At 37.7% G+C, this 20,218-nt stretch overlaps 1 protein-coding gene across 8 annotated transcripts; it reads left to right on the forward strand.

Moving 5' to 3' along the window:
- Nucleotides 1-2,004: 2,004 nt before the first annotated feature.
- LOC110020754 (protein YIF1B-like) lies at nucleotides 2,005-18,042 on the forward strand. Of its 8 annotated transcripts, none has more exons than XM_020718967.1 (5): nucleotides 2,005-2,247; nucleotides 16,414-16,589; nucleotides 16,747-16,806; nucleotides 16,901-17,052; nucleotides 17,518-18,042. In XM_020718967.1, the coding sequence occupies exons 2-5, from the start codon at nucleotides 16,419-16,421 to the stop codon at nucleotides 17,891-17,893; spliced, it is 759 nt and encodes a 252-aa protein (XP_020574626.1). In that variant the 5' UTR covers nucleotides 2,005-2,247; nucleotides 16,414-16,418; the 3' UTR covers nucleotides 17,894-18,042. The 8 variants fall into 8 exon arrangements, with proteins under 8 accessions (XP_020574626.1, XP_020574622.1, XP_020574621.1 ...); XM_020718963.1 differs by having other exon boundaries at nucleotides 2,009-2,247; nucleotides 16,417-16,589; nucleotides 16,708-16,806; XM_020718962.1 differs by having other exon boundaries at nucleotides 2,009-2,212; nucleotides 16,708-16,806.
- The last annotated feature ends 2,176 nt before the right edge of the window (nucleotides 18,043-20,218 follow it).

Here is a 20,218-nt window from a genome sequence, read left to right on the forward strand (position 1 = left end):
AGCTTAGAATACTCGCACCGACGCGTAGGGTTTCCTCCGCCGCTGCTCCTCTGTCTCCCCTGTAGCTACTTTGCACCCCTGCATTTCAAGGGGGAGAAGAACAATTTATAGATGGCTCCCGACTCAGGATTCTATTCTTCGAGCTCTTGTCAGTACGAGAACTTAGATCAGCGCGGAATCTAACCGTCCAGCCGGAGAAGAATGGAAATTGATGAATTTAAAAGTGCATCAATGTTCATGATTGCGGCGTATTAAGAAAATTTATTTGATGTCACGTGCGCCATGATTCTCATGTCACTGGGAACGTCATCCCAGTTGGTCAAATTAATGAAGATGAAATTAGTTTGTTCGTTATATCATGGGAAAACTTCTATACTAAGCATATAATTTAAAAATTTTGTATGCATAAAAAATGCCCGCACTAGTCTCAAAAAGTGCGAACAAGTAAATTGATGGAGTCGCGTCTCCAAATTCGAGATAGTTTAAAGTTATGGAGATGATTTCCTACTCGGTAGCGTCAAGACCCACCGAAAATGAGGCATAAATCATCCTGATAATAAGTTTCGTCGAATATCCCGCACAGGCTGCAAGAAGATCGCCTAAGACCTTGCGATATTGGGAGATCTGGTCCAGGTGATGAACCAACCAGACATGCGGGACACGAGTCCTGCAAGACTAGAGCCGAATGAAAAATGATTCACGACAAAGTCAACAAAAAAGAGTTGACCACTCTGTCCGATCATGACAGAAGACATCGAACAATAGCGATATAAAACATTTTAGTGATATACATATAAAAAAAGATATATAGGTAAATGCCTCTCTTTTGTTTTATGCATACCACCCAATGTCTATGTAATTACATATCTAACACACAAACTTTGCCTATTACATCTATACCGCCCAAATCATTCATATTACATAAAAATGCATCTTTTTAACTTCAGAAATAATAAAAAAAAAGATTTATTTGGTATGGCTCATATACCAAAAATGGGACAGATGCTGGAGCGGAGCCCACGAGCGGAGTGGAGCCGAAGGATCTGTCTAATCGGGGGAGTTTATTATGTGGGTTGGGGGTGCGGGGGCAACACCCTGCGGTTTGGTACAGAGGTAATTATAATTACATATGTAATTTAAATAATTACATATTGTCTTATAGGATTATATATATGTTCTGTTTGTAACCTTAGAAGACTCTCTGAGCTTCTGTGATTCTGAATCTTGTATTTTATACTCTTTTCTGAATATTGAAAATGAAGCCGCCGCTCTGCTCCCGAGAATGTAGGCATCTTTGTCGAACCTCATAAATCTCCGCGTGTTCTTTTGGATTTGTGTAGATTCCTGTTTTTCTTTGCCCTAATTTCTCAACAAGTTTGAATGCACTTGGTATTTATGTAAATTTGAACTATTGAGTGTTAGAAATGCAAATACCTAGGAATTGAGTGGCAAGCATGTAAATCTTCCTCTTTGCTGAGATAATTATATACACATAATCCAAAATATTGATATTTATAAATTAACCTCTCCCATGAATATTTTTTTGAGCATTCAATTATGTATTTACACGTGCACGTTCAAACTATTGATAATTTGATAGAAGTTAAAAAAATATGGGCTTAGATTAAGGGGAAAATTTTGCGTGCATAATAAGTACGCAAGACTGCGTATATTTTGGGGTTATAGGGAGGTTACAGAGAAGTTACATGGTGGTAACATGAGTATAACACAGATGTAACCTCCATATAACCTCTTTGTAACCTTCCTATAACTGAAATGTACGCAGCCCTGCGTATCTGTCACGTACGTAAATTTTTCCCAAGATTAAGAGTGTAAACGAGCCGATAACTCACGCTCGAGTCATTAAAAAATTCAATTATTCATGTACAACTCATTTATTTTTCAAAAAATTTATTTATGTTATGCTCGTCCATTTAGCGAACAAATCAAATAATAGCTAAAAGATAATTTGATAACAACGAGCGGAAAACCCTAGTTGGGATTATACCATAAATTTTGATAATGGGATTGGAAACTTGGAATCATAAAAATTGAATGAAAAGAGCGTCTTTGATTTATGAATAGCAAATTTGGTGTGGGTCGATCTGTGATTGCCCACGTTCTTTTGCCATGAAAGCGGTCCTGCGCACCCTGCAGCCCTAACCATTCAACTTCCATTTTTCTGGATCTGGGAGATAGAAGACCGGCTCCGGTACCTCCATTCTTCTCTCTGAAGCTCTTCTGGAGGTTATTTCTGTCTCTCTGAATCCACAATCGTTTCTTCTTTCTCACAAGCATCCTGTTCTTTGTAGAATCCAACATTCCTTAGAAGATTTACTATCTTTTTAGGGCTGAAGGTTTGTGTTTTCTGCTTTTAATTTACAAATTATGGTGATTAAGATCTTGGAACTTTTTCTCAATTATGTTTGCACTTCCTCAAATGCTCATGGAACTGAATAAAAAATAGCTTTAAATCCGATTATTGCACAATTTGTTCAACTTTTTGTTGCTGCTCTTTCTTACGCTGTTGAATATCTCAAACATTTTGAGGCAGGGGGTGGGAGATACCGTAGCTGGAGCTTGTTTGCTTGTGAATAGATTAATTTTATTGTTTTTATTTAATAATGTAGTAGATTGATTGGGGATAAAGAAGTCAAACACAAATCACAAATCATATAGGAGATAAGAACAACTCTCTGAATCAATCTTAGAGCAGAAGAACTAATTCGCCTTAAAAAAATCTTCAGCATGACGACGAATGGATCCACTTACAGAAGAGTCGAGTCCCTCTCTCGGCCAAATGAGGGATTATCAATTGGACCATCTGGGTGAGCCGATCTGTTGGAAGGAGAACCAGCAATGAGAACTGTTAACGCTAAATTGGCATCGTCATTGTCTCATGAATGTCTTGTTTTAGTTGAAATATTTAAATGATTTTCTTAAAGAGAGACATTGGAAAAGGAGTTTAGTATTCTCTGCATCATTGAATTTTTCATCAATCAAGGAGTCAACATCAACTAAGTGATCCTTATTGACAGATCGAGCCAAGGTATAGAACTAGGTTGACATATTTGGATTAAAATCCTAGAATTACGTTGAGTGACCTTAGGTTAATATTTGGGCATGGGCTTATTGAGTAGTTTGAAAGATTTCAAGACTTATTGCAAATTTCTAATGCTTTGTCAATCTGAGATGAATCAAAGAAGACGAGGCTGAGGATGTCCTTCAGAAGGTATATTCAGGGATGTACAGAAGTCAGTTCGGGGGTGGCGGGGGCGGAAGACGTTGGCACATCGAGCATAGCAGCAAGGATATTGTTCATCTACACTTCAAAATGATGTCGGGGGATTCTTAAGGAGGCTTGAACAATGTCAAAAGTGTGCATTCATTCTTTTCGATGGATTTCCAACAATCATTGAATGTCAATTTTTAACTTCTTAATCGCCGACAGTTTTGACCGCTGGTTATTAATTGGATAAAAACCCATGATCAAGACATCTAAGTGTCAATGACCGTAGATTTATAGTTTTCTAATAACCTACAACTTTGACTGTCAATTAATAGTTAAGGACCATTAGCTATTAATTTGCTAAAAACTGACGGTTATCTCTGTAGGAAAGCCGTCAGTTATCTCGACTTTTGGAAAGCCGTCGTTTATAATGACAAAAAAACACCATACAGAATTGGTCGTCCATTTTGCCACCACTTTTTGATGCATTTTCTATAGCGGTTTAATTTCAAAGAATACCAAACTCATGATATATTTTATTTGTGGTATATTTCAAATTTGTTTGAATTTGTGAAGTATCAAATTCGCTGTAATTAAGACGCTTTGATTGTCACGAGCAATAACTATTTTGAGTAAGCCACCTTGAGTTGAAGCAAACAATTTCAACTGAGATGATTAGAATTAAAGCGGTCACTCAATTGATGAATATTCATTGTGCTATCACATTTTTATGTATCTTTGTGATTCTCTCTGCTAACATTTCCCTGTCAGTTCTTATCCCCTACAATCTTTCCTTCAGCATTTATGACATTCTGTCAGGCACAAAGACATGCATCCGATGATTCCCCCCTTTTAATAGCAGATTCTATAATCATTTCATGCTCCACTAACAATGCCACTTAGTGGGTACACCTCAAGGAATAATGAATAAACTTCATAGTTCTGTAAAAAAAGGAAAAGATTTGAAGTGGTAGTGGGTTATGAAATTGACTGGCAAGCTAGGAGATCGATTGCATAATTCCTTGGCATGATTGGGCAGCATTCATCTCGATTGGAGGACAGCTTGGTCACTCCTTCCCTTCTCACTCATCTTATACAAATTTCTTTTGGAGCTTGTATATTAGAGCATTCATCTTCCTTCTTATTGGTCGATTGATTATAAATTCTTCCTCTAGTTTCTCGTGTCATGACTTGCTTTGTGAAATCCCATCACCGTAATCTGCTTTGCGGTTTAATAAACACTAACAATTCTTGGTGTTCTCTCTTTCTCAGTATTTTTTGTTGCTTGATTTCTCTTTCTCTCGTCAAATATTCCTTAGAGATTGCTCTCTCTCTCTCTATGAAAAGAATTCTTGAACTCAAAACTTCTTTCTCGAGTTTATTTGAACTTGGTGATGAAAGGAGGAGACATTCTCCTACAAGGGCTTTCTTTGGAAAATTTAAACATGTTGAAGGGGTGATTTGAATTAGTCAATTATTTTAAAGCCTCCAAGTCAACTAATCATGAACATTCACAGCTGAACATTATAGGGTCGTACCATTGTAGTTGGACTTGAGATCAACTCTATCCTTGAAGCAAGGCATTTGTTTTCATAATTGAGGAGGGCTCATATTCCATGACTTACTATTCTTCTTGGAGAAGTCAGAGTGATGGGCTAGTTTGCCCAACCTATTCCATTGACATACTACATTGCACTAAGTTTTTTAATGCCAGGTGCAGAGGGATCATTGATGCTAAGCCGGAACTATTGACAGTTATAACGAGTTTAGAATTCACAATGGGAGCTTTATGTGATTTTTTGTGAACTGGCATTTTGAGTTGTTTTTAATTTTTCGGTTGAATGATGGATCTTTTTTTTGTCCAACTTAAACTGAGTTGAGCTAATGATTATACCAGATAATCATTAATTTGAATTTAGTTTAGTGATGTCATGTTACCCTGTGTTCATTTTGACGCAAGAGCTGAAATTGCTGTGTTTTGAGTAGGGTTTCATACTTTTAGTTTTCTATTTTATTGAGGGCTTGTCCATATAAGCTTGCCTTGTATGTTACAAGGGGGGAGAGTTTTGATTGATTGCAATAACTTTTCCCGTATCCTTCCTGTCAGTATCCTAGAGTGACACTTAGCTGGTGATCAATCATCTTCCATTTAATTTTGCCTTGTTACAGTATCATTACGGTATCAAAGCACAGTTCTTGCACATTTCTTCTCTTCATTCTTTTATTTTGTACACGCCCCACTGTTTTCCTTTCTTCTTGTCTTGGCCACTCTAGACTAGAAGACCTAAGTTTGCAGTCTACGCTCCAGGAAGTTCTCCACAGTGAGAGCTAAGACATAATCAAGCTTGTTCTGCCCTTACACCCCGTTTCCATTCTCACCTGAGTTTCATTTGTCCCTGTCACTGGTTTCGTCTGTCCTTGCTGTTGGTTTCTCTGCTATTTGAATTTCTGTCCTAGAATCTTGGGAAGGCTTGCGGTCAGATTTTGCAGCAGATTGCTATGTAAGAATCGTGCAGATCTTTGAGAGGCTTGTAGTTGTCATTGTCTTCCTTTCTCCTCCAGGTTTAGTCGTTATTTTTCCCTTTTCCGGTGACTAAAAGCAATTGAAGATGCCACCAAGGAGGAACAATGTCCGTTTAGTCGGCGATTTGGTCGGGAAAGAATTGCAACAATAAATTTATTATCTGCAAACAAGATAGGTGCTTTTTGAACAACAAGACCAGGAAGAATGTCAAATTGAATTTTAAAATGAGGTGACCGGCGGGGAAAAAGATAATCCATTCTATCAAGGGACATCTTGTAGTGATGAACAACTTTATATACGTTGAGACATGAAAGTCGATGGTAACCCTCCTAATTTTAATGGAGGATTGGATCCCGATAAATTTTTCAATTGGCTACATATAGTTGAATGAACTTTGGAATTCAAGGAAATGTCACTAGAACATATCATAAAACTAGCGGTGATCAACTTGTAAATTGTAGATGAATGCCTTATTTTGGTGGGAAAACTTGAAGAGGGTTCAACAAAGAGAGGGAAGATCCAAGGTCATGTCTTGGACCAAAATGAAGAAAAAAATGCAACGGAAATTCTTGCCCAAGCATTACTGGCAAGAAGTCTTCATTCGACTTTACAAACTTTAGCAACAAGAAATTTCCGTGGAGGAATGTATCTCTAAATTCAAATAGTGGCGCTAAAGTGCAATCTTTTCCAACCGAAGAGCACACTATTGCATTTTTTGGGTGATTTATGACCATTTATTGCTAATGTGGTTTAACACCAATCATTCTGAACATTACTAGACGTGATTAACTTAGCTGTGAAGGTTGAAAAGTAGCATAAATTGGGTAGGAGGACCCCAATACACATCACTACCAATGATTTGGGTGGTTCCATCAAATCAGTCCACTTTCGGGCACATGCCAGTGGTCGAAAAGTTGAAAACAAAAGCTAAATTGCTTTCTAGCTCTGAGGGACTATTACCACAACAAGGGAAGGAACTACATATGATATACGCCTAAGGGCAATTTAGTATTTTATTATTATTATTATTGGGGATAAATATGTTTGTTATGTCTAGGGTTATGTTTATGCATGAGATTGAGTTGTGAGTCTTATGTCTTGGGTTTGAGAGAGATTTCCTACCTCTCGAATTGTAGGAATTGTGAGAGACTGCCTCCCTCTCAAAATGTAGGTGTTTATCTTTGTGTTTTTGTTGAGTTGTTTGAATTATTACAATAAAATTTGTGTGTGTCTTAATTTCTGGGGAATGGCGTTTTAATTTTGATGTTAGATTGTATCAAATTGGTATTAGAGCTCAATATTATGGGGATCAGATTAACAGAGTAGAAGATTGATGTACTCACAAAGGTGAAGCGAATTTGGTGTGAACTAACGTGTAGGGGTTGCGAAACGGCTTATAGAGACCTGAAACTCCCATTTTTTTCTCTTCTTTATGTGTCGTCTACACGATATAGTTGCGATCAGAACTAACCGGTAAGGTAGAAACGGGTAGGTGGCTTATCGAGACCCGAAACTCGGGATTTTCTTCTTCTCATGTGCGACACAGCTGCGATATGGATCACACCATGTAACTCGGAGGCAACGACAGGATTGCTACTTACCGAGACCCGAATCTGCTTGCATAGACGGGATCGCCTTTAACGTATCCTTGGCCTGCAAAGTGATCATGACTCACAGTGAGTGCGACTACGGGAGAACAACGTCTCACAGTTTTCTGGATATAGAATTTTTTTTCTTTGAGATTGACAATTTTTCTAAAATAGATGGCATCAAAGAAAGTAGATAATTTGGAGAAGAAATTGGAGGAAGAGATGAGTCAAATAAAATTTGGGATGGAAGAAATGTTCGTCACCATAGATGAGAGGTTCCGTTCTATGGAGAATGGATTGGAGGATCGATTCAGGAGTATGAGGAAAATTCGAGAAATGTTAAAGAGGTTCATTGAGATGCAATCTAAGAACCTGCCGACAACTTAATTTGCAAACCCTAACCAAAGGTTGATTGAAGAATCCTTAACAAGATTAAAAGGAAAAGAGATCGAAGGTGAAAAATATGAGGGAAACGTCTACCATCACGAACCTCCCTCAGGTCTTCGATTAGGGGTGAATTAGAGATTTCTGATGGAGGCGCTTGGGCCAAAACATGGAGAAGGGATTAAGTCAAAGGTCTGGAGGAGCACGAAGAAGGGATAGAAGTAGGTAGAGGATATGGCTATGGTCGAAGGAATGAGTTTTACCCTCGTTACATGAGGGTAAGCAATGGAGGAAGAGGAAGTTGGGGTGGAGATGTTAGAGTTAGGAAGTTGAAGACATCGATCTTCGAAAGGTGGACGCACATGGGTGGTTGTATCCGACGGGTGATACTTCACTATGAATGGGTTAGATGGGGAGGAGAAACCCATAGCAATAGTATTGTGTTTGGAGGGGAAAGCCTTAGCCTGGTTTCAATAAAGGGAGAGGCTAGATACTTGATTCGTTTGTGGGATGAATTTAATGATTGTTTGTTGGAACATTTTTGAGTCATTCGGGAAGGAAATCTACACGAGCAATTCTATGCTTTGTCTCAGGAGGGGACGATCATGGAATATTGGGAGAGATTTGAACTATTATCGGGTGCAGCTGTGGGGGATTTCTGAAACAGGAATGGAGGATAATTTCATAAAGGGCTTAAAGCCCGAGAAACGAGCAACACTCCAACTACTCTGACCGATTGGATTGAGGGAGATGATATAGCTAGCTCAGATGGTGGAAGATAAGAACCAGATGAAGAAAACCAACAAGAGCAACGCTGATGGAGCGTTGTACGGAACTGCTGCAACCACGATGATGTCAAAAGTTCAGACAATGGAAGTCCATAAGGAGGTTGCACGAAACACGAATAATGGACCACGGTGCCAAAATTACATGAATAATGGATGTTCAAATGATTGGGGTTATTTTTGAAGTAGGGCTGGAGGAGAATTTCATGAAGGGCTTAAAGCGCGACATACGGGCAGCACTCCGACTACTATGACCGCAGTGGATTGAGTGAGATGATGAAGCTAGCCCAGATGATGGAAGACAAGAACCAGATGAAGAAAGCCAACAACAGAACACAGATGGAGCGTTGTGTGAAACTACTGCAACCACGACAGATGTCAAAAGTTCAAACAATGGAAGCTCAAAAGGAGGCTACACTAGACACGAATAATGGACCACGATAGGGAGCAACAGTCTAGCACCTTACAGAGATAGATATTCAGGAGAAGGGAGTCAAGGGTTTATGTTTTCGGTATAATGAGAAGTTTATCTCAGGACACCGTTGTAAGGATTAACGATTAAAATTTCACGTAGTGCAGGACATAATCATATAATGAAGAAATAGATATCCGTGGGGGAGGAGGAACACTCATTTTTTCTCACCTGTAAGACAGGGTATTTTTTGGGGGGAGTATTGTTACGAGGGCCCCTAGTTAAGGATAAATTTGTCTTTTGTACGCCTAAGGGCATTTTAGTCTTTTATTATTATTATTATTGGGTATAAATATGCTTGTTATGTCTAGGGTTATGTTATGCATGAGATTGAGTTGTGAGTCTTAAGTCTAGGGTTTGGGAGAGATTTCCTACCTCTTGAATTGTAGGAATTGGGAGAAACCGCCTACATCTCCAATTGTAAGTGTTTATCTTTGTATTCTTGTTGATTTGTTTGAATTATTATAAAAAAAGTTGTATGTGCCTTAATTTTTGGGGAAAGATGTTTCAATTTTCACGTTGGATCATATCAATACGATGCTTCAAATATCGTGGATTTCGCCACATAGTCTCAAATTGTTCTAACCGACACATTATTTCATTGGTGGAGGAGGTTGATTTAGAGGAAAATGATGTGGTAGAAAAAGAAGATCTTGATCCAACAAGGGACTAAATTCTACATGCGGGTGAAGGGGAATTACTTATGATAAGATATTTCTTAAGTGTTGAACAATCTTCCAATAAATATTGGTTATGACATAACATCTTTAGAATTCAGTGCATAATTCGGGATAATGTTTGTAACCTTATCATCGTCGGTGGAAGCTGTGACAACTTAGTTGCAACAATCATGGTGGAGAAGCTTTGGCTAACTACTCAACATTATCCCCATCTCTACCAACTCACGTGGCTCAAGAAGTGGGCTGAAATTAAAATCAATCGACAATGCATGTTGTCGTTTTTGATCAGTTAAACACATCAAGAGCGGGTTTTATGTGATGTAATTCCTATGAACGATTGTCACATATTACTTGGTAAGCCTTAGCAAAATGATCGCCACACAATTCATGCTGAGTATGTTAACACTTATTTATTTTATCAAAGAGGAAACTCAAATCATTTTGTTGCCTTCAGAGGAGGAGATTTAGAAGGTGACTGAAATCAACACTTTCATTCCTTCATTGCTTTTGAAATATTTTAAGGAGACAACTATAGGATATCGCTTGATCATAACCGAGAGTTTCAGACATCTGCCTACAACTTCCGAAGTGTAGGGATTAATACAATATTTCAAAGATATATTTCCGGCAGAGATTTCTACATGATTGCCTTCTATGAGAGAGGTGCAACATGCTATTGACCTTGTGTCTGGTTCGATCATCTCCAACAAACCTGCATATAGGATGTCTCCAAAGGTGCTCATGGAACTTTAAATCTGTGGATGAGTTGATCCACAAAGGCTTAGGCGGTAGTGTTAGCCTGTGCACAGTTCTGTTTTTTTTGGTTTCAAAGAAAGATGGGACATGTCGTATGTGCATTGATAGTCGGGCTGTAAATAAAATTACTATCAAATATAGGTTTCTCATTCCTCAATTGGAATACCTTTTTGATCAATTACAAAGGAGGACTTTTTTCTTCAATAGACCTTTGAGGTGGGTATCACCAAATACGTATGCGACATGGGGATGAGTGGAAAACAATGCCTAAAACAAAGATGGGTTTTACGAGTGGACGGTGATGCCTAACGCTCCGAGCACATTTATGCGCCTCATGAATCAAGTTTTACAAGTTTTTATGGGAAGGTTTGTGTCGATTTAATTCGTTGATGTTTTGATTTATAGCTCTATCAAATCTAAACATTTGCAAAGTATTTTTGAGGTCCTGAAGATCTCAACACTATTTTGTCAACAAGGAAAAATGTGAATTCGTGGTTGGCCATATCAATTTCTTGGGATTTGTGATCTCGATAGCAGGAATAGAGGTGGATTCCAACAAAGATGCGGTTGTAAGGGAATGAAATACACCTAGCTCCTTCACAGAAGTTTTGCAGTTCCTCCAGTTGGCCTCTTTTTATCGCCGATTTGTCAAGAACTTCAGTTTCTTCACTGCTCCACTGACGAAATTGCTCAAATCAGTTCATTTCGGTTAGACCGAGCAAGCACAACTTAGTTTTGATCGTTTGAAACACCCTGTGTACCACTCCAGTTTTAAAGCTTCAAAATTTTGATATATTGATTGAGGTGGAATGTGATGCATCTGACACCGGTATTAGAGCTGTTCTTAGTCAACAAGGACATCCTGTAGCTTATTTTAGCGAAAATCTCAATGACTCCAAAAGGAAATATTCAACATATGATAAGAAATTCTATTCGATTTTAAAGGCCCTACAACATTGGGGTTATTATCTTTTGGCTAACGAATTTATTCTCTTTACAGGTCATGAAACCCTTAAGTTTCTTCAAAATAAAAATAAATTGAAAGGAAGACATGCCACATGGAGTGAATAGATTTTAGCTTTTAAGTTTACTCTAAAACACAAATCAGGCTCTCTAATAAAGTATTCAATGCTCTAAGTTGCCGATGAACAATTCTATTAGTTTTGCAAGCTAGAGTTGTGAGTTTCAAAATAATACAGGGAATGTAAGTCGAGGATCCTGATTTCCTAGTGACATGACAACAATGTCTCATTGGAAATTATAAAATCTTTCACGTCTAAGATGATTTCTTCTTCAATGGAATTTTTTTATGCATTTCTAAGTGTTTCATTCGAGAAGCCATATTGGTGGAAGGCCATGACAGGGGCCTGTCTGTCATTTTGGAAGAGATAAGACTCTAGCCCTTCTTCAAGTCAAATTTTATTGGCTCTCTATGCATAAAAATGTGGACCGTAATATGAAACGATGTCACATTTGTCATTTAGCCAAGACAACAACTCAAAATTTAGATTTATACCTTCCTTTGCCCATTCCTGAATTTCTTTGGACGGATATTAGCTTGAATTTTGTGGTCGTTTTACCATGCACTCGACGACACAAGATTTTATCATGATGGTGATGGATAGATTCTTCAAGATGACTAACTTTGTACTATGCATGACATCTTTAGACACCTCTCAAATTGACAATTTATACTTCAAAACGGTGGTTCGTTTACATGACATTCCACGTACTATCACATCAGATTGAGATTTTAAAAATCTGTTTGAGATCACTTTTTATTTTTGTTTTAGTATGTTTTGTTTATGTTATGATTTTCATTTTCTGTTTTTAGAAAATACATTTGGTACTGTTATAATTTATATATTTTAAAAAATAAAAAATATAACGCATGTTTGGTTGGGTATTTTTTTTTTTTTGCAGAAAAATTATACTTTTTTATAAAATGGTTGGTTCCACGTGACACTCTAGTATTAAACTCCATTGCCCATTGTGTATACGACGTCCTGCTTGCTCCATTCAACACTTACCATTACTTGTGCTGGTGGCGTCGGGCGGGAGGTGGATTGCTGGTGGGAGGCAGGCGACATGTGGGAAACGGGAGGGAGGCGGGAGGCGGGAGGCGGATGGAGGGCGAGCTGGCAAGCGGCGGGCTAGCAGCAGGCGGGAGGCTAAGGATGACGGTCGACGGGAGGAGGGAGGCGGCAGACAAGCAGCGTTCGGCGGGGGCGACGGGAGGAGGCGGGTGTATGCGGCCGGCATGCAACAGCCGGCGGTTGGCAGAGCATTACATAGGTAATGCTCCAAAAAATATATTTTTAAAAGAAGGAAAACACAATTTGTGTTTTTTGATGTTTTGAAAGCAAGCCTTATGTGTTTTAAAAATAAAATTAAAAGCAATATGAATGAACAAATACTATTTTTGGTTTTGTTTTCCGTTTTTTGTTTTTGGAAAAAAAAAACAGGAAACAAAAAGTGTTCCCAAACAGACCCTAAGTTTGTAAGCCACTTTTGGAAGATATTATGGGGCAAATTGGGAACCAAACTTCAATATAGTCTTGAAAATCTACTTCTTTGATATGCGGGAACAAATCTAGCACAATGGGATCTTCTTCTATCACAAGTGGAGTTTGCCTATAATCGGTCCCACAATCAAACTTCCAAATACAACCCTTTTGAGGTGATTTATTGGAGAAATCATATTTCTCCACTTGATCTCATATTGGATTGTCCTATTAAGGAGGTGACACCGGACATTGAGATTCTACTACAAGAAATCCAAAAGCTACATACGTTGGTTCACAAGAAAATCATTGATGAAATGAAATATATTGGCAATTGACAAATAAGAATAGAAGGATGGTCACTTTCATAGAAGGATATAGAAGTACGTATTGCCTAAAGAAAGATCGTTTTCCCACGGGAAGACATGGGAAGCTCAAGGCCAAAGCCTTTCGTCCTTTTCAGATTGTGAATCGTACTAAGGACAATGTTTATCAAATTGTTCTTCTCGTAGACTACAATATTTATACTATGTTCAACGTCGCTAACTTAAATCCACATTACGAAACTGATTTTGGAACAACTTCTCATTAAGAATCCCCGCCAACTCTAGAAGAATGACATGAGCTGAAATTGTTATATTTTTAGTATGGTGTCATATTTGTTTAAGTCTTTTTTCTTATTTTTTTGTTTTTGTTAACGGCTTGAATTTATAAGGCTGCCTTGTATGTTAGAAGGAGGAAGAGTTTTGATTGGTTGTAATAAACTTTTCAGTATTATTTCGGTTAAAAAGTGTATTCATTATTCTGGAATAGCACCTAGGTGGTGATCATCCTTCTTTCATTTCATTTTGCCTTGTCAAGTTATCACATTTTTTATTTGATGTAATCTAAAACTTGATAGTGCATATATTTGGTGCTTTCCTGATTTTTTAGAAAAATCAAAAAGTTGATTTTTGTTTGGGACGTCTACATGGGCTCATTAATTTACTGATTTTCACAATCTATTAGTGTGTTAGTGGATTGTGAGTAGGTTATTACCTTCTTCCCTTAGTTCTGTTGTTTTCTCATATGCTTTGGTTAAATTTTTTTTAATTTTGAACACATGGAGGAATAATATACATTGCACACTTAATTACCTCACTTCATGTCAGATATGGTGCTCAATGTCTTTGCCACTAAAAGAGCTTCATGTAATCATGAAATTGTTTCGGGTCATTGATGAATTCATTTTTCAAGTTTTCACTTCCGCTATGAGCCCCAACTCATTTCTTAAAAACAAGTTTTTGTTCTTCCTTAGAAACTTTCAGGTGGAAAGGGTTAACTTTCTTCTCTTGATCTTGCGAGTTACCATTATAACTATAGGTGACCTCTCCAGACAGTCTCCTCTTTGGCGACATGATTTTGTTGCAGTTGGAGGATCTCTATTTTGCATGTTTTCCACTGTTAGTTCCTAGACATCTCTTTGCATGTTTTTCATCTGTAGCAAATTGTCTCTTTTTCGCAGTTAAGGTTTCAACTAATAAAGAAGTGGTGTTTTAGATGTCTAATAAAGAAGATGTCTAAGAGTTATTAGGTTAGTTTATGTGGATTTTTAAGTTTAGAATTGCGAGGGAAAAGTGAAGACAAATCTTTAGAGATTTAAGATTTGTCGGGCTCTGATACTCTAGACGGCGTTTAAGGGTCATATTTAGCGGGAGGATGGTTGTAGAATAGCAAGGGAGAATGAATATGTGAGTTCGATGGGCTTTGGAAGGGGCTTGAAGAAGTGGGAGGGAAAAGTGAAAACAAATCTCTGGAGAACTAGAGCCCCAACTCATTTCGCAAAGAAAAGTTTTAGTTCCTCCTTATAAACTTCCTAGTGGAAAGGGTTAACTTTCTCCCCTTGATCTTGCTAGTTACCATTATAACTATAGATGACCGCTCCGGACGGTCTCCTCTCAAGCAACAAGATTTTGCTGCAGTTGGAGGATCTCCATTTTGTATGTTTTCCTCTGCGAGTTCTTAGACATATATTTGCATGTTTCTCATCTGTGGCATAGTGTCTCTTTTCTCCCAATTAGGATTTCAGCTGACAAAGAGGGGGTGTTTTAGGTTTGTGATTTAGGGTTGGGGCTAGAGGATGTAGGAATGATTTTTGGTGGAGGTATTAAGTTAGGTTATGTGGATTTTTAAGTTTAGAATTGCAAAGGAAAAGCGAAGACAAATCTTTTGAAATCTAAGGTTTGTCGGGCTCTGATACGTTGGACGGTGTTTATGGATCATATTTAGCGGGAAGATGATTATGGAATAGCAAGGGAGAAAGAATATGTGAGTTCGATGGGCTTTGGAAGGGGCTTAAAGAAGTGGGTGGGAAAAACGAAAACAATTCTCTAGAGTACTACTGTTTGTCGGGCTCTGATACTTTAGACGGTGTTCAATGATCGGATTTAGTGGGAAGATGATTGTAGAATAGCAAGGGGAAATAATATGTGAGGTCAACGGGCTTTGGAAGGGGCTTTAAGAGGTTTGGCGGCTGTACCGGCAAATAATAGTTGGAAGAACAAAGAAACAACATTTTCGGCAAGGCATGACTACCGAGGAAGATCCACCAATTTTCCTAAACAAGCTATAGACACAGCCCTTGGAAAAGGAAATATGATACAATACTCCTTTAAGGCATAATAATTAAAGGCTTCAATCTCCAAATACATAAACCAGAGCAGAAGTCCTCAAACTTGATTCTAAATAACGTACTTATACTAAGACATCAATTAAACCCTAATTCTAATTCAAAACTAAAAGAAAAAGTAGGACCAACAAAGCCCATTGGCTAACTAAACTCGTCATGGGAGGGGAAATTCATTTCTGCGTTTGATCTTGCGTGTGCGGGAGATTGCGGGATCCCGCTTCCACATCACAAATATAATGGGTGTCAATTTTGAATAATTTTGATGCATCAAATGCGTTGACGCACTTTACAAAGGAAGGATATTCTGGCAATGTCAATACTGATTGAATCTATTCGTGTCCAATTCTTATTGTCGCATTCAATGGCCTTCAGTTCCGTCCGATAGTCTGCCTTGGGCATTTTTGCTTCTCTAGTTGCATCAAGGCAACCTATTCTGTTAATGAAAGACATTTGAGCAACTTCTATGGCAGTTAAGTCAATTCAAACTTGATTCTCGCAATGTTGTGTTCGGCAATTGTTATAGACTTTGACCTTTATCGAACTCAGCTTCTATTAGATGATGATGCATATGCGTAGGTAAACAAGAAGACAAGTTTTCACCTTAAAGCATGCTTGAATGGAACTCCTCATGAAGTATAGAGTGGGAAATGGCAAAACTTATTGAAATGCATTATTTAAAATTTTCTTGCTGCCTTGTTATAGATTATTTGAAGTTTCTATACTAAATTACTGCTGTTAGTAAAAATCAGTGAGTTGCATTATCTTTTTACTTTCGAATATACTTTTTTCTGATAATTTTTTTCTCCTTATTTTGGCATTTAGAAGCCATGGAACATAATCTTGCAAACTGGCCTGGAATGCAGAGACCTCCTTCAGACCCTCAATCTAATCCTTTCGGAAACGTCTTACATGGAGCTGGAAGCGGAATCATTCGTGGCAGTTTGGGTGCATATGGTGAAAAGTTCTTCGGCTCAAGCTCTGAATTTATGCAAAGCAATGTATGATATCTTATCACATAAAATCAAAGGCATTTATACGACTTCATCCACAATATAAATGCTCAACCAAAACCATAATCATCTGAAATCATGAACATTCTTGGGTTTCTGTAAACAGATTGCTCAGCATCTCTCTGATCCACAGTACTATTTCCAGGTGAATGGCCTGTACGTATGGAATAAATTGAAGGTGATCCTATTTCCATTCTTACACAGAGTAAGCACCAACTCATGATTAACGCCTAGTTTTTCTCCTCTTTGCTCAATGCTGAACAGACCAAGAATGTTTATGTTGCTGTTCTTTCTTCCAGGGACACTGGACAAGGATAACTGAGCCAGTCGCAGGAAGGCTTTCTTACAAACCTCCAATCCAGGACATAAATGCTCCGGACCTTTATATTCCTTTCATGGCTTTTGGTACCTATATTGTTCTTACTGGTTTCTACTCCGGCGTTTTCGGAAGGTAGCCATCACATCAGTCAATTTCAAACGTATAAAGTATTTCATTTTTCACTTTATAGTTCTCCTGGGAAATGTTTAGGTGGCTTTAAAGGGAGGTCGCCTGTTTGAATCACAAAAGCAACCTCTCTATAATATAGGGGTAATGCTTTGGACATCTTCTTAGGGTCATTTACAAACACACCACCCAATTCCTATGTATTTACCTATCTGCCACCTAAAGTTTAATTTTTAGATTTATACCCCCCAAATCTTTCATATCACTTAAAACATACCACCATTTTAAGTTTTAAAAAGTGAAGTGCACCTTTTCGTGCATAGGTAATGAGGCATCTATGTAAGAATTGAAGTATAGGTTTTAGATATGTAGATATATATGAATTCTGTGGTATTTTGGAGGGAGCCCATGCATCTTCTATTCCCACTGCATGTTTTTAATCTTCTTTTGAGGTCCTCTTTTATCATGCAGATTCAGTCCAGAAGCCCTGAGTTTGCAGTTTACGAAGGGATTATTCGGTTGGCTTTTGGAGGTGCTCATCCTGAAAGGGATTCTGTATTCGATGGGCAGCGGAGAGGCTCCTTTGTTTGACATCGTCGCATACGGCGGCTATGCGTTTGCAGCATTATCGCTGGCCATTATGACAAGGATGTTCTGGAGCTTCTCTTACTACTTCATGCTGCCTTGGATTTGTATTTGCACAGGTGTGTTTCTTTTGAAAACGATGAAGAGGGTTCTGCTGGGCGGTACGAGGGGTTATGAAAAACATTCGAGCCGACAACATTATCTTCTTCTTTTAATGGTTGTGTCACAGTTTCCGCTACTGTTTTGGCTCGGCAGTGTCTGAGGCGGTTAACTGTAAGTATGTTTATCTATACTCTATATCCTACATTTTGGACACTTTACACAGGCAATTCTTTACTTACCATTCTTGTTTTACCTGCTCTATTAATAGTTTTGTGAAATTTTGGTCTTGAGATTTAACAGGTTTTGATGACCCACTCTTTGTTCTTTGTTTGTTTTGACTTTTTTTTTTTCAATTATTATTATTATTATTATTTGTCCTTATATGTTGATCTTGTTTTGATGTGCCACTGTTTGTGCGCTCGATTTTTTTATTTTTAGAGTGTACACGTGTTGCGCACGTGTGTCCGCACATTTAGAGATGTTAACAGAAAAGAGGAGAAACATGATCTATAGCTCATGCGGCTCCCGACTCCAGGATTGCAGTAAACGGTTCTTAATAGGCGAAAATTAGGATAATAATATTGGTACAGCTGTTGAACGAAAATAAATAAATAAATAAATGATATAAAATATGTTTATTTCAGCCCAGAGAAGAGTTAATAAGGGTATTAAGCTGGGAATATAGAACTGCAAAATCTTGATAAGGACTAGGTTGTTTAATCAGGTTTCTAAACTTATTTAAAAGCTTGCTAACTCAATGTCAGCAGTGATTAATCCTACAGTATGTCAGGCTGGTTTGTATATTGTCATTTTAACTATATAAAATCGATCCAGAATGGTCACATTGAGATTAAATTGAGGTTAATTTTGCTAGATGAAGATCAAAATTGCATCACAATTTCTACGTAAGGTGACATAGCAATTTTATATAATTAATAGACTAAATTGGAGCATTGTGATTCTCTGATGCTAAATTTGCTGCACATGAATGGTTGGGAGAGCATCTTGGGATTTTATCTTATATGCATATTTTTTTTTGTCTATATATGTTTTTGAGTTGTATTAAGAAAGCCCATGCATCTCTCAACTATTGTCCCACGGTCTATAGATGTCATCACAATTCACAACTCATATGGCCTATGTAACCCGTTATGGCTTACGTAGTTCAGAACTTATGCTGCTTTCGACTGCGACTTCTATGGCCTATGACATCATCACAACTCATCATGACGGCATATGTGGTCCACTACTCGTTCAGCTTTCTACCCTAGTCTCTATACCTTACAGAGATCGTCACGATTAACAACTACGTCCTACATGACTAACTATAACCTACATGGTTCGTAGATCATGCAACTCCCGACTTCGGTCTTTACAGTTTACGGACGTTATCATAACCCACCGCTACAACCTAGGTGATCAACTACGGTTTACGTGGTCAATAACTCATACAACTTCCGAATCCAACCCTTACAGTCTACGAACGTTATCATAGCTCATCACTATGACTTACGCGACCAACTATAACTTACGTGATAAACAACTCGTGCAACTCCCCAGTTTGGAATCTGCGTGCAACAGATGTCATCACAAATCACCACTACGACATATGTGACCAACTATGACTTTTGTAGCTCACAGCTCTTGCAACTTCCTATTATGACCTTGTACTCAACTGACAGTCCTGAAACAATCATATGCGGCCCAAACGGTCAATTACTATCCTAGTTTTCAACTACGACCAATATTACAGCTAGCGCTACAACCACCATTTATAATATTCATGTCGAACTACAACCTCCATAACAATTGACTACGACCTTTGACGTCTTCTATGATTGAGAACTACATTCATTACAACGAGCCTATTGTTATTATCAATGAAATATTGTTGTGCATTCACAATGATTAATTTTGTATTATTTGAGTGAGTGTTTAATTTTCATTCAAAGTTAAGTATAATTTATTACTCCACCGCCGCAAATCTTTCGACACACATCAATTCTAATTAAAATGTAATTATATTAGATTTTGAAACTTTTAGTTTTGCTTTAGATAAATATAAAAGAAAATTAATTGATCCATTATATATTATAATTATTTTTGATATATCATCAAATGATCTACTTGGACAAACTCGGATTTCTAAAAATTATGGAATACTTTGATTTAAACGTACTTATAATGAAATTGAACATTTTAATGGGAGAAATTTTCAATTGCAACAAATTTTTAGTTCGAGTGTAAACTAGCTCAAACTAAGCACATGATGCATGCTTGAGTATTTTTATGACATGATAGACTAAATTAAGGGTTTGTTTGGGGTAGCTGCAGCTTATTGAATAATATGCTGATAAGCTAGGTACGATAGCTATTAGAAATTTTTATTTTTTTGGAAAAGCCAGACCCTGGCAGAAAGTTGTCACTGCATCTAGATAGATGCGGTGTAAAAACGTTGTTTTCAGCGTTTTGAAAACGCATAAGC

This window comes from Phalaenopsis equestris, unplaced genomic scaffold (assembly GCF_001263595.1).
Source record: "Phalaenopsis equestris unplaced genomic scaffold, ASM126359v1 Scaffold000107, whole genome shotgun sequence".
NCBI classification, from domain to species: Eukaryota; Viridiplantae; Streptophyta; class Magnoliopsida; order Asparagales; family Orchidaceae; genus Phalaenopsis; species Phalaenopsis equestris.